This window comes from Ictalurus punctatus, chromosome 1 (assembly GCF_001660625.3).
Source record: "Ictalurus punctatus breed USDA103 chromosome 1, Coco_2.0, whole genome shotgun sequence".
In the NCBI taxonomy this organism is placed as follows: domain Eukaryota; kingdom Metazoa; phylum Chordata; class Actinopteri; order Siluriformes; family Ictaluridae; genus Ictalurus; species Ictalurus punctatus.
In genome coordinates, this window is record NC_030416.2 from 23,732,907 (window position 1) to 23,746,835 (window position 13,929).

Here is a 13,929-nt window from a genome sequence, read left to right on the forward strand (position 1 = left end):
ACAGTCAGGATGTGTGTTCTGAACCATTGTGAAGCATGCAGCAGCAGGAAATGTGGCAAAACAATCAACACAGTGCACGGTATGCACAGAGGTTTAGTTGTTAGCACATTTGCCTCACACCTCCATGGTTCGGAGTTTAAATCCTGCCTCTGCCCTGTGTGTGCGGAGTTTGCATGTTCTCCCTGTGCTTCGGGGGTTTTCTCTGGGTACTCTGGTTTCCTCCCCAGTCCAAAGTTGCATTGTAGGCTGATTGGCATTTCTAAATTGTCCGTAGTGTGTGAATGTGTGTGTGATTCTACCCTGCAGTGGCCTGCTTCTGTCCAGGGTGTCCCTTGCCTTGTGCCCTGAGTTCCCTGGGATAGACTCCAAGCTCCCCATGACCCTGTGTAGGATGAACGCTACAGAAGATGGAAGGATGTAAGACTGAGTAAATATTTCACAAATATTTTACATAGTGAACGTTAGTAGTTTTGGCTGGAACTGAGATGGAATCTCAGTTCCAGGGTTCCTAGTTCCAGTCCTGAGCTTATTTTACTGTCTGTGCAGAGGATCAGCTACTATACTCTAATTAGCTACTCTAAATTGCCTCATCCAGTATTCCTGCCTTGTGCTCAGTGTTCCCAGGATAGGCTCTGGATTCACCACATATCTGATCAGGATAAAGTGTTTACTAAAGAAAAATAAATGTTTTTTCAAAGTTAATGCTGCCTATTTCTTTCATTACATGTTCTTTTTCTACATACAATTAAAGGCTGGAGTTTAGTTTTCTAGACCATCTTGTGTAATTTTTACATGACATTATCTAACTCTTAAATCTAATTCACTTCATAATTTTTGTGGTATTTTTAATAAAATGCTTTCTTTTTTTCTTTTTTTTTGCAATATTGTTTATCAAAGTATACCAAATAAGCATTAGTGACACATCTACTATGCTGTAAAACATTATCCATTTTAGGTGTTATTACAAAGCTTGGAAAAGAAACTCAGCCCTTAATATTACTTGCGTAATCATTAAAATATGGTTTAGTAGTGGAATCACGCAGATACTGAAAAGAGTCATATTGAGCCAAGCTTAAAAATGTGTCTATTCAGACAATAATGAGGCACACTTCCTTGGCATTGATTAAGGTTTTGTCCACACTCTCTTCCAAGGCCTGCAGGCCAACTGCCTTCCAGATCAGCGACAGCTTGAAAGCATCAGAGCTGCAGCTGCATGATACAGGCTCACTTTCTGCTTCACTACTCCCATCACAGATCTCGCACGGCATGATGGAAAATGTTGGAGTCCTCGACTGAGAGACATTGCTTCACTAGAATCTTGAGTGAGAGTAAGGACAGAGTGAAAATTTGAGGTTCTGTTTTAACATGTCTTTGAAAGTTTTCAACCAGACAATTATAATGCCTAGTAGTAGTAAATCAAGATGATCTTGAAGATTACAGCCTGACCTTATAATAAGAATGGTAACATATAGTCTTCATGATTGTAGTCCAGTCACAATGACTTACTGCCAGTAGACATGATTAAAGAATAACATTACCCACTTGTGATGATTAGGGATGGGAATTTCTAAGCACCTCACAGTTTTACATGATTAAAAAAAATGGCTTGTTTTCTCCAGCCTTCATTAGGATTTTTATTTATTTAATTTTTTTTATACCAGTTTGATGATGACACATTTATAACATTATAAAGGTATTTTCTTTCATTGTCCTAATAAGCACAGAGTGTGATATATTTCCAATAATGTTTTTTTAACAGGAATGTCTGATAAAGTTTACATTTTCCATTGACAAAAAAAAAATGCATATGTCAGAAAATCTGATTATGCTATGAATCTATGGTGTAATCTTGCAAGAGAGACCTGTGATGCACCTAAGAACTGGTTATTTTTCTCATTGTTAATGATGAGACTGCATGATGCATGAGACCTACTGTATCAAGATTGAGGCTCTGGAGGGGAAAAAAAATCCCCTTTGTCATCATAACTCCACCACCCCAACATGCCTAAAGAGCATGAGGAAGAGAGTGTGACAAACACAATCAGATATAGACAGATAAACTGAACCAGGAGGAAAGACTGCCATGGGTTTACATGGAGCCTGGGATTGTGTCTCTCACAGACATCTTCAATTTGCTCCAGAGGAATAAAAGCCCCAAGTAGAGGAGTTCCTACTGTTGTACTCACTATCTCCCTGAACAGACACACAGCCTCTCAGGTATTCACTTAATACTTAATACTAATACAACTGTAAATCTTAAGAAGATACCAAACATATGCTTTTTAAACCTTCAAAGCAAAGGGTCAGGGTGCTTTTTTTTTTAGAACTAGTTGAGTCTTACCATATGCTGGTTTTCTTGCTGAGTACAAATGACAAGGTTATCAGTGTCACCTCATGTGGGTAGCCTATAAAAGCTCCCCTTTACAACACATTCATCCACTTTTACCTTCTCTTACTGCCGGGAGATGAGGAAGAGGATTCAAAGATGCTTAAAATATAATTCTTTAATCCTTATGAATTTCTGCATTTTACAAACTTTTACACCCTCTTGAATTTAAGGGCAAGAAGGTGAGTAGTTTATCCTGCCAGGCTCAAATAGAGTTGTATTCTGGACATTAATGAATTATTAATGACCAGACTTTGAGCAGTTTGAGTAAACAACAGGAGCAGGTTGGCAGTTTTAGCCAATCTCTTACTATATGCACTAACTCCTACTATATGAACAGAATGTCTCCCACATCGATGCAAAATGATGATCGGGTATTGCACTTGATGCTAAGCAATTTGTGCAACTTACCATTCAAGCTAAAAGAAGATGCAAAAATAAGGCTGCTATGACTTAACATAGGATTTTCTGCTAGCCAACACTTCAGCCAAATGAATCAAGGATTTGCACGTATTTAAACATGTCACACTGTAGCAGAACCCATCGTTGCTGCCAAAAGTGTTGCAACTACAGCATATTAACGAAACTACCAATCTATACGATCTTTCAGATGAGAATGTGCCCAGGCCAACCCTGTATCCACTGAGTGCCATCTACAGTGGTGCTTGAAGTTTGTAAACACTTTACAATTTTCTTTATAAATAATCTTCTTTATAAATAAAGTATAAATCTTCTTTATAACTAAAATAAATAAGTAAATATAAATATTTATAATGATCTTTATAAATAAATTTTCTATATAAATATTCTTGCATAAATATGACCTAAAAATCAGATTTTCACAAGTCCTAAAAGTAGAAAAAGAAAACCCAATTAAACAAATACACAATAAACTAAAATATTATACTTGGCCATTCATTTGTTAAGGAAAATGATCCAATATTTTATATATATATATATATATATATATATATATATATATATATATATATATATATATATATATATATATATATATGCGTGTGTGTGTGTGTGTGTGTGTGTGTGTGTGTGTGATTGGCAAAATCATGTGAACTTCTAGGATTACCTGTTAATTTAAAGGTGAAATTAGAGTCAGGTGTTTTCAATCAGTGTGATATCATGGTATCAAGGTTTGGCCCTGTTTTGCTGCATCTGGGCCAGGATGGCTTATCATCATTGATGGCGCAATGAATTCTAATATATACCAGCAAATTCTAAAGGAAAATGTCAGGACATTTGTCCGTGAACTGAATCAAAAGAGAAAGTGGATTGTGCAGCAAGATGACCCTAAGCACACAAGTCATCCTACCAAAGAATGGTTAAAGAAGAATAAAGTTAATGTTTTGGAATGACAAAGTCCTGATGTTAATTCAATAGAAATGTTCTGGAAGGATCTGAAGCAAGCAGTTCGTTGAGGAAAACCAAAATCATCCCAGAGTTGAAGCTGTTCTGTACTGAGGAATGGGCTAAAATTCCTCCAATCCGATATGCAGGACCGATCAACAGTTACCGGAAATGTTTAGTTGCAGTTATTTCTGCACAAGAGAGTCATACCACATGCTGAAAGCAAAGGTTCACATACTTTTGCCATTCATAGATTTGTAATATTGGATCATTTTCTTCAATAAGTAAATGATCAGGTATAATATTTTTGTCTCATTTGTTTAATTGGGTTCTCTTTATCTACTTTTCAGAACAATGATGTTTTAAGTTATATTTATGCAGATATGTAGAAAATTTGAATGGGTTCACAAACCCTTTCATGATGTATGATGTATCATGATCAATACCTGGCTGGTAGCTTTTGCCTCATGGAATATTCTACAGAAATATTCCTGGTGACAACTCCCAAAGTCACTGCTGCCTCGGATATTGTGTAAAAGCTCAGTAAAGAAAAACTGCAGATTAGAAGTTTTCCTTTTCTTTGTTTTTACAGTGCTAAGCTTTTGAGCAATAGAGAACATGACATACAATGTCTCATACCTGATCTGATGTGAACATGACTAGTCTTTTTGCATGGCACAGTGACAATACCGAGCCATGTTAAGGGCATTTATGCTTGATAAATATTCGCCTACACAAATTAACCAAAAGCTGAATGTGGGAACGTGGCATTTTTAGCCCTAGTCAGTCTAGTCAATCTCATTCAACTTAACTTCACTGATTCAATACTCTATAAAGGTGAAGGTCACTTGGATTCTTAATTGGCAATTGCCATGTATGGCATTCAAGTTGTGGAAGAGTACCTATTACTCCTCCCATCTGAGGAACTCAATCGGCATCATGAGCACAGTTTCGTCTGTCAGCGCAAACACTGGAGCGTGTTCATATTTATACCTGTCAACTGAGAACATGAGCAAGCACTCACCACTGGCAAAGAGTTTGTCAGCTTCGCAAATAAGAAAGGCAGAGAAATAAAATGAGTCATAAATCAATAAGATTTAATGTATGTCTAGAAATACATTTGCATGATGCATCGTTTTGTTGTCATTTTATTGCCTTTAGTATGAAGCAGCTGTCCTTGTAACAGACACACACACACACACACACACACACACACACACACACACACACACACACACACACACACACACACACACTTACTTCTCCACAAGGGGGAGTTGTTGCTGAAAAGGAGGAAACTGGCATGAACACAGCAGCAGGACCTGCCAAATCCACATATTGGATGTTTTCACTTGAAAAATGTGTTTTTATGAAGAAGAAAAAACGGCCAAAATCCTCCTATAAGAATGGAGGCTTCAAACTAAAACAGATTTCATTGGTATTGGCAACGCTGACTTTTCCAGCTTAGTGTATATATTGCTTTGGCAGATGCAGGAAATGATGAAAGAATATGATCAGGAAAGGGGATCAAAGTTTTGAGCTGAGCAGTTCAGGGGAAAGCATCTTGCTCAATAAATTATTATTTTTTGTATAGCACACATTTTATTTTAACAGTAGAAATTGTCACCAAGCAGGTTTGCAGGAATCTGGATGTAGGTTTAACTCCCTAATGAGCAAGCCAGGGGAAATGACCCAGCAGAGGCTCTATGGTCGTCCTTGGGTTTAAACTCACAATTATGCAATCATGAGCTCATAATCGTATCCACTGAGCCAGCAATGCCCAAAGCATAACAATAAAAGTGTTTGTTAAAATGACTTTGAATATAATACATATTTTTGTCATCCAAGTGACACCAACAATTTACTGCACTCTTTAACCACACGCCTACAGCTAGGACAGTCTCTCACATTATAGATACAGAGCTGCAACACTTCTTTAAGCAGATATATTTAACTGCTTTCTTCCTAACCGCTTTTTCTAACTGTTTCACTTTCACTGCAGCATTTCCGATTAAAGCCATATTTACTTTCGAAATATACCACAAATACCTCAAAATTCTGTGCTCTTTAGTAGTGGTGCAATGGGTCAATGACTCTGTGTTTCCTTGTTTATGAATGGTTTCCACCCATATAACAAATATCATAAATTATGAAACTGTCTTAGGCGGCTGTGGCTCAGGTGGTAGATCTAGTTGTCCATTAATCGTAGGGTTGACGGATCGATTCCCGGCCCACATGATTTCATATGCCAAAGTGTCCTTGGGCAAGACACTGAACCCCAAGTTGCTCCCAATGGCAAGCTAACGCCTTGCATGGCAGCTCTGCTACCATTGATGTGTTTGTGTGTGAAGAGGTGAATGGGTGAATGAGAACCAGTGTAAAGCACTTTGGAGAACCGGTAAGTTTAAAAATAAGTGGTATATAAGTGCAGACCAGACCGTTAATTTGTGTATAGTGTATTTTTTGTAGTATATTTTTCTTACTTTACCTGAAGGAACAAGTTACTGCATAGTGTAGCATGTTTCCTACCAAGTAAATGCAACAGACATCCAGTAGCACATAGTCCTAGTCAAGACAAAAATCTAAGGCCTAACAAAAATTTTTTTAAATAACAAAATCTACTTGGTTGAATTATGTAGACTGAAAAATAACAACTTGGCTGAATTATGTAGGAAAAGCCTGTTAGGCGAGCTTCTTTAATGTTCAATTATGAAAGTAATTGGAAGTGCTCACAAGCTGTGACTCAAGGCAACTGTGATGAAACGACCTACTAAAGAATAAGCTTCCATGTCTGCATGCAGCTGACTAAAGAAACAAGGATTAGCTGTGAGGGGGGAAAAGAATTCATAACAAGTACAAAAGCACAGGTCTAACTGAGGGTAAGGCAATCAGTTTACATTTATAAGTGAGACAATAATGAATCAAACATCCAGAATAATGGTTACGCCAATTGGTTTGGCACAAGTGAAGTTTTAAGGATCAAAAAGACAATACAGTAAGCCTTAGATAAGAATACATTGATAAACTGGGCTCAGGGTTCTTGGTTCTTGTTACTGGGGTGGAAGTTATCATACCAATCATATATATATATGTGTGTGTGTGTGTGTGTGTGTGTGTGTGTGTGTGTGTGTGTGTGTGTGTAAATATATATTTATGTATGTATATAAACATATATATGCTTAAAACAGCAAAACAACAAGAACTCAGAAGAACTGAAATATTGATCTGCTTCCACCCCATAACTAGGTGTAATAAAGCATGCAAAATATGGATTATTATTATTATTTTATTTTATTTGCAAAAGTAGATTGAAGTGGAAAAGTGAAGCAACTCATAGATTTATTTTGTTGATGTGATACTGGAAATAACTTCCACTGAAAAGACTTCCACTGATTTCAAATTGATGCTCAGTCACTACCTTCCCTTGAGCCTCGGCAGTCTTCAGTACGGCCTCGTTTATAATTATGGACTATTGAGAAAGCTCACTGGTATTTGAAGATCTAGCTCTACTGTAGATTTTTCAGGTAAGCAACCAACATGGCATTTGTCTGTTGGAGACCCAAGAGACTGCATAACAAGGGCCCTGTCTGAACTGAACTGATGGGAAGAAATTAAATTTTAAAAATTGATGCACTGTGCTGAATTCCTGTCCGATACATATCTGTACCCATGATTGATGACTTGTTTGAATAAAATTGAGCTCTACTATAGACTGCAAGTTACAGTTTTATTTCCATCCTTTAAGGAAGAAAGACTATGAGTATAAAGGTGCTTTGAATGCTTTCTGCATTGTTATTAAATTAGCATGTACTGCTGATCACTTAACAGTTAACAGAATGATTAGAATCTGGCCATTCATCGACATACGGTGCTGTGAAAAAGTATTTCCTGATTTCGTCTTTTTTTGTGTATATCTCATACAAAATAGTTTTAGATATTCAAACAAAGTACAACATAAAACAAAAGCAACCTGAGTTAACACACAATACACTTTTTTTATTGACGCAAAAAAGTTATCCAACACCTACTACCAATGTGAAAAACTAATTGCCTCCTTAAACTTAAAATCTGGTTGTACCACCTTTAGCAGCAATAACTTCAACCAAACATTTCCAATAATTGGAGATCAGTCTTTCACAGTGTTGTGGTGGAATTCTGGCCCACTCTTCTCTGCAGAACTGATTTAGTTCAGCCACAATGGAGGTGTTTCGTGTATGAACTGCCTGTTTAAGGTCCTACCACAGCATCTCAATTGGTTCAAGTCAGGATTTCGACTAAGCCACTCTAAAACTTTAATTTAGCTTTTTTTGAAACATTCAGAGGTGGACTTACTCCTGTGCTTTGGATCGTTGTCTTGCTGCATAATCTAGTTGCGCGTGAGTTTCAGCTTACGGACTGAAGACATCTCCCTTAGTATTTTCTGGTAGAGAGCAGAATTCATGTTTCCCTCAATTATTACAAGTTGCCCATGCCCTGAAGCTGCAAAAGCATCCCCACACCATCACATTTCCACCACCATGCTTGACTGTAGGTATGATGTTCTTTTTGTGGAATTCTGTGTTTGGTTTACACCAGATGTAACGGGACCCGTCTTCCAAACGTTTCCAGTTTCAACTCATCAGTCTACACAAAAGGTTTGCGGTTCATTAAGGTGTGTTTTGGCAAAATTCAGATGAGCCTTAATGTTCTTCTGGGTTAGCATTGGTTTTCACCTCACCACTCTTCCGTGGATGCCATTTTTACCCAGTGTCTTTCTGATAGTGGAGTCATGAACAGTTACCTTTATTGATGCAAGAGAGGCCTGTAGGTCCTTTGATGTTGTTCTTGGCAGTTTTGTAACTTGCTGGATGAGTCATTGTTTTTCTCTTTGGCGGAATTTCGGAAGGTCGGCCACATATGGGAAGGTTCACTACTGTGTGCAATTTTTCCATTTGGAGATATTGGCTCTCACTGTGGTCCAACTTCATGCTGTTGAAAAAGTTCTATTTAGGTGTTGATTTGATTGAACAGGGTTTGCAGTAATCAGGCCTGGTTGCGTCTAGTCCAGCTGAACCCCATTATGAATGCAGTTTCATAGATGTCAGAAATTAGTAACCACAGGGGCAAATACATTTTCACACAGACCCAGTTGCTATTGGATAACTTTTTTGCTTCAATAAATAACATTATCATTTAAAAACTGTATTTTGTGTTTACTCAGGCTGCCTGTTTATGTTTAGATTTTTAATTTCTGAAAAAATTTAGTATGCGATATACACAAAAACAGAAGAAAGCAGTACAGAAGTATTTTTTTTTTTCACAGCACTGTACAGCAATGCAAACAATACAGATCAAAGCTACATCTGATGGAGGAAAGATTGACCAAACTAGATTTTGTGCCAACAATACAGTAGGGTGAATTCAGATATATTGGGAAATCAGGTAAATTGGACTGTGTAACAAAGCAGGGATAGTTATCTGGCTTGATAACAAACAGTCAAAGTCAAAACTCACTGCTTGATAGAACTAACATGACTTATTTCATGTAGCATCATATAATTAAAGTGGTTGGCATCAAACAGGAAGTTGACCTAAAAGAATATGGGGTAGAAAAAATTACATATGCTTTGACTACTTTTTTATAAGTACACACCAAAAAAATCTTTTTTTACTCCTTGCACTGTACTGAATACACATTATTAATATATAAATACACAGATCAGCCATATAATTTAAATCACTGACAGGTGAAGTGAATAACATTGATTGTTTTGTTACAATGGCTGTCCCACCTGTCAATGGGTGGGATATCTTAGGCAGCAAGTGAACAGTCCTTACTCAAATTTGATGTGTTAGAAGCAGGAAAATTGCGTAAGGATCTGAGAGACTTTGACTAGGCCAAACTGTGATGGCTAGATGACTAAGTCAGAGCATTTCCAAAACATCAGGTCTTGTGGGGTGTTCCTGGTATGCAGTGGTTAGTATCTATCAAACGTGGTCCAAGGAAAGACAACCAGTGAACTGGTGACAGGGTCATTGGTGTGCATGGCTCATTGATGCATGTGGGGAGGAAAGGCTAGCCCATCTGGTCTGGTCCGGTCCCACAGAAGAGCTACTGTAGCACAAATTGATAATGCTGACTATGGTAGAACACACAGTGCATTGCAGCTTGCTGTGTATGGGGCTACGTACCTGCAGATCGGTCAGAGTACCCATGCTGACCACTGTCCACCACCAACGTACCTACAATGGGCATGTGAGCATCCGAACCAGACCATGGAGCAATGGAAGGAAGGTCTGATGAGTCATGTTTTCTTTTACATTATGTGGATGACTGGGTTGCTTACCTGGAGCCATATCACCCTGCAGATCTCGCCTGGTTTTCCCACTGAAGCTAAGCAGGGTTGAGCCTGGCTAAGGTTGCTAAAACTAAGGTTGCTGCTGGAAGTGGTATTAGTGAGCTCAGCAGGGGGTGCTCACCCTGTGGTCTGTGTGGGTGCCCCTAATGCCCCAGCATAGTGACCGGGACACTATACTGTAAAAACACCACTGTCTTTCGGATGAGACGTTAAACCTAGGTCCTGACTCTCTGTGGTCATTAAAAATACCTAGGTGTCCTGGGGAAATTCCCTGAATTGGCTGAATCTCTGAATTGGCTACATCACTCTCCTCTCCACTAATAGCTGATGTGTGGTGGGCGTTCTGGTGCACTATGGCTGCTAACGCATCATCCAGGTAGATGCTACAAAGTGGTGGCTGAGATTCCCCCTGGCACTCCGCCCCCACTGTAAAGTGCTTTGAGTGTCTAGAAAAACGCTATATCCATGTAACTGTAACTAACTAAAAAAGAGGTCACTAGAAATAACATTGTAGTGGTGGGTAAATAAATTAGTGAAATCAGCTGGTTATATCCTGGCACCATTTCGGTGTTGTGTACCAGTGTAGCTTACAGCAAGTAGTCACTCAACTACTCTAATTCCTTGTAATATACACATCAACCTGCTGATGATTTCTGGTGATCCTCCTCTGTATTTTTGGGCAATAAAGTTCAAGGATCCCTGCAGAAAAAAAAAGAAAGAAAAGAAACCCTCATAGAATTTGCAATGGTTTCAATGGTTATAATTGGAAATGTATTAGTTTAATGGAAACTGCAAGGGTCCCTGTGGGTCTCTACCGGTAATTTGGGTGGCATGTTATGCCTAGACCAATAATAGTAATGGCAATTGTTTTAATGTTTTGTAATGGTATTTGTAGTGGAAACCATTAGAATTTATTTTGGGTTTTTTTTTTTTTCAACAAAGCTCCTCTGTAAGTCCTGGTGAACAAGGGTATGTGCAATATACTGTAAATTAAAAAGAATGTAAATTAATCACTGTCAAATAACAAATGTATATTAGGCTAATAACTGCCAATGTCAAAGCCAATTCATTATTAATATTTTTTAATTACCCTGTATGCACGTTTGTGTCAGTTGCCCTTAAATGTTGCTGAAATATGTTTTTTTTTTTGTGTGTGTGTGTGTGTGTGTGTGTGTGTTAGTTGAAGTGCTGTGAGTGGGAGAGGGAAGAACTGTACAGGAGTAGTCAAGTGTTTGTGGAAGTGGGCGAGCAGGGTCACATTTTTTTAGGGAGTGGGCGGCAGTGGGATTTAAACACACACACACACACACACACACACACACACACACACACAAACAAACCTCTTCTGAGCTCTCTGAATCATACACCCACTACGAAGCTTCTCCACCTGGGAAAAGATAACCATGTTTTCTGTTTGGTCTCTAAGTCCTGTATTAAATCTAAAGCAGGGCTCCATTATTAAAAAAAACAACAACAAAAACAAAAAAACAAAAAACACACCGGCAGTGTAAATACATGTAGCAACGCAGCCCATACATTTTCCTCAGAGGGTCCATTAGACTCGCCTCAAAGGTAGACCAGTCTAACAAACTAACATAATTTAACTGTAAATAATAAATAAATACAGATTTGAAATCTCACTCCGGATACAAAATTTCTTCCACTGCAGCCAATAACAGACTTCTCCCCACCTTTCTCCAACCAAATTCATTTATTTAATTGGTTTTCATATCCGCGGGGCTTTGGCTGTCTTTGTGCTGATTGGTTGTTCTTGGTGTAAGTTACAGCAGCACTGATTGGCCATTGGTCTTTTTTTTCACCGCGCACCTTAGACTAGCTTGTTTGACAACTATCCGGACTGTAAGACCATTTTCTATTGGTCAGTTTTGCTGTCCATCTGGTGCGTGCTTGGCGATGATTGGCTCGTATTGTCGAGCGCGTGACCTCCATAGTGTTACCTGTCTCGCTGTGAGAGGCTGGGAGCTCTTCCTGATGCGTCGCGTTGTCCCGCCCCTCTACCCCGCTGCTCAATCTCGCGTGCCGTGAGATACGAGCCGGCTAGCATGCCGCTCACATATTAGCATCGATTTAAAACAAATCTCAGTACAAATACATGCAGTTTGTGTTCGACTAGGAAGCTAAGCAGAAAAAAGAAAGAGATAGCAGCGTTAAGCGCTTTAGCCGGAGCGGTGTGTGAGTGTGGCCTGTGAGGAAGCTCTTGCTGACTGACACACCGCGGCAGAACATGGCGGAGCACCGCGCCACCTCCGACTGCAAGCACAAAGCGAGTCTGAACTCCAGCGGCTCGTTATCGGGTAACGGGCGAGCTAACACTGCAGCGGCATGCGGTGCTGGAGGCCTGTCCGGCGGGTTAACGCAGCCTGCAGGGTGGCAGTCTCTCCTGTCATTCACCATCCTCTTTCTGGCCTGGCTAGCAGGCTTCAGCTCTCGGCTTTTCGCAGTCATCCGATTCGAGAGCATCATCCACGAGTTTGACCCCTGGTGAGTAAATCCTAGCGTACTCTGCTAGCTGTCTTAGCAACATAATACAGTTGCTAATGGTCTCAGTTAAACACAAACAGCGTTGAAGGAAATGCATGTTTTTGCAATGTGTGTATAACCAAACATAGCGCTATCTACCTATCTATCTATCTTTCCTTTCACGTTTAATTCTCAGAGTTACCGCTGACTGACAGTGCAGCGCACAAGCTAGTGCCTTCTCCAACATGAGCACAGCTAGCCTTTTATATTACACACAATAAATAAATTCACACGAGCGACAGAGAGTTGTAGATTTCTAAGAAGTTTACTACTTCATAGATTTTCCGTTTCTGTAGCCTACATTTCTCTAACGAAAACACATTACGTCTTACAGAGTATTAAGTCTGTTGTTGGGTCTTATGTCAGAAGACATGGCTAACTGTGTAAACGTTCATATTGCTGTAATAGGAAAGTGGAAATATCCGAAACGGATTAGTGATGTGTTTGCTGTCAGAAAAGGTAAACTTTTGCAACCGTTATTTTTTTTTAATTTACACAGAATGATCCTTATTCACTAAGAAATATTTTGGACTAATTAGTAATGTCTGCATTGAGAGTGGGTTTTGAGAAATAAGGTGGAGATGTGACTGGTCCAAGAATTCAGTGTAGCAGTAGAGGTTAATTGATCATAAATTGATCTGCTATTGGTAAAAATGAATGAAACAATAATGCTTGAGTGATACTTGTTGACTTAAACAAGTTTCTTTTTAACAGGCAAGGGGTGTATCAATATTTCAGTCTTCATGTTTAAAGTGCACCTATTATGCGATACTGAAGTGCTAAATTTTGTTTTTAGAGGTCTCGTACATTTGGTTTACATGCATCTGATGTCAAAAAACACTTTAGTTTTCTCATAATTTACATTGCATCACCTCTTTTTCCTTAGTGTCATAAATGCCTCCTTTCAGAGCGCTGACTCTGCTCTGATTGGTCAGAGGTCACAGGTCTGTCGTGATTGGTCTACTGCTTGCGGCGTGTGTCGGAAAGTAAACGCCCACTACCATATCTGAATTTCAGCTCAGTAATAATGTTGTCGGTTTTACCTTATCAATTTGAGCCCGAGTGCCGATAATGATGTATTGGAAGATCAACCCGAGCCACCGTCACAAGCACGATGAGAGCAGGACGTTTCTCAGTGGTAAGTTTATATGTAGTTTGGCAATAACGTAAGATAGTCGATTAACAGAGGCTAACAGATAACAGCTGTGCACAGGCAAACAACACAAAATGACGCATTTGGAACACTCAGTAGAAAATGTATACATAAATAATTAATCATACTTACAGGTTGAGATCCAG

At 39.0% G+C, this 13,929-nt stretch overlaps 1 protein-coding gene and 1 long non-coding RNA gene across 2 annotated transcripts in view; one reads left to right on the forward strand and one right to left on the reverse strand.

Annotated features, from left to right (window-relative positions):
- Window positions 1–9,253: 9,253 nt before the first annotated feature.
- LOC108270260 (uncharacterized) lies at window positions 9,254–11,874 on the reverse strand. Its single transcript, XR_001813651.3, has 3 exons — window positions 11,590–11,874; window positions 11,430–11,476; window positions 9,254–10,788 (listed from the first exon to the last, which is right to left on the reverse strand). It is a non-coding gene; the product is annotated as an uncharacterized LOC108270260 (long non-coding RNA).
- A 209-nt stretch (window positions 11,875–12,083) lies between these two features.
- The window catches only part of stt3b (STT3 oligosaccharyltransferase complex catalytic subunit B), a 36,699-nt gene continuing 34,853 nt past the window's right edge, over window positions 12,084–13,929 (forward strand). Inside the window, exon 1 of the mRNA XM_017476730.3 lies at window positions 12,084–12,591. Coding sequence (XP_017332219.1) covers window positions 12,335–12,591 — 257 coding nt within the window. The 5' untranslated portion in view covers window positions 12,084–12,334. The remainder of the gene's footprint in view (window positions 12,592–13,929) is intronic.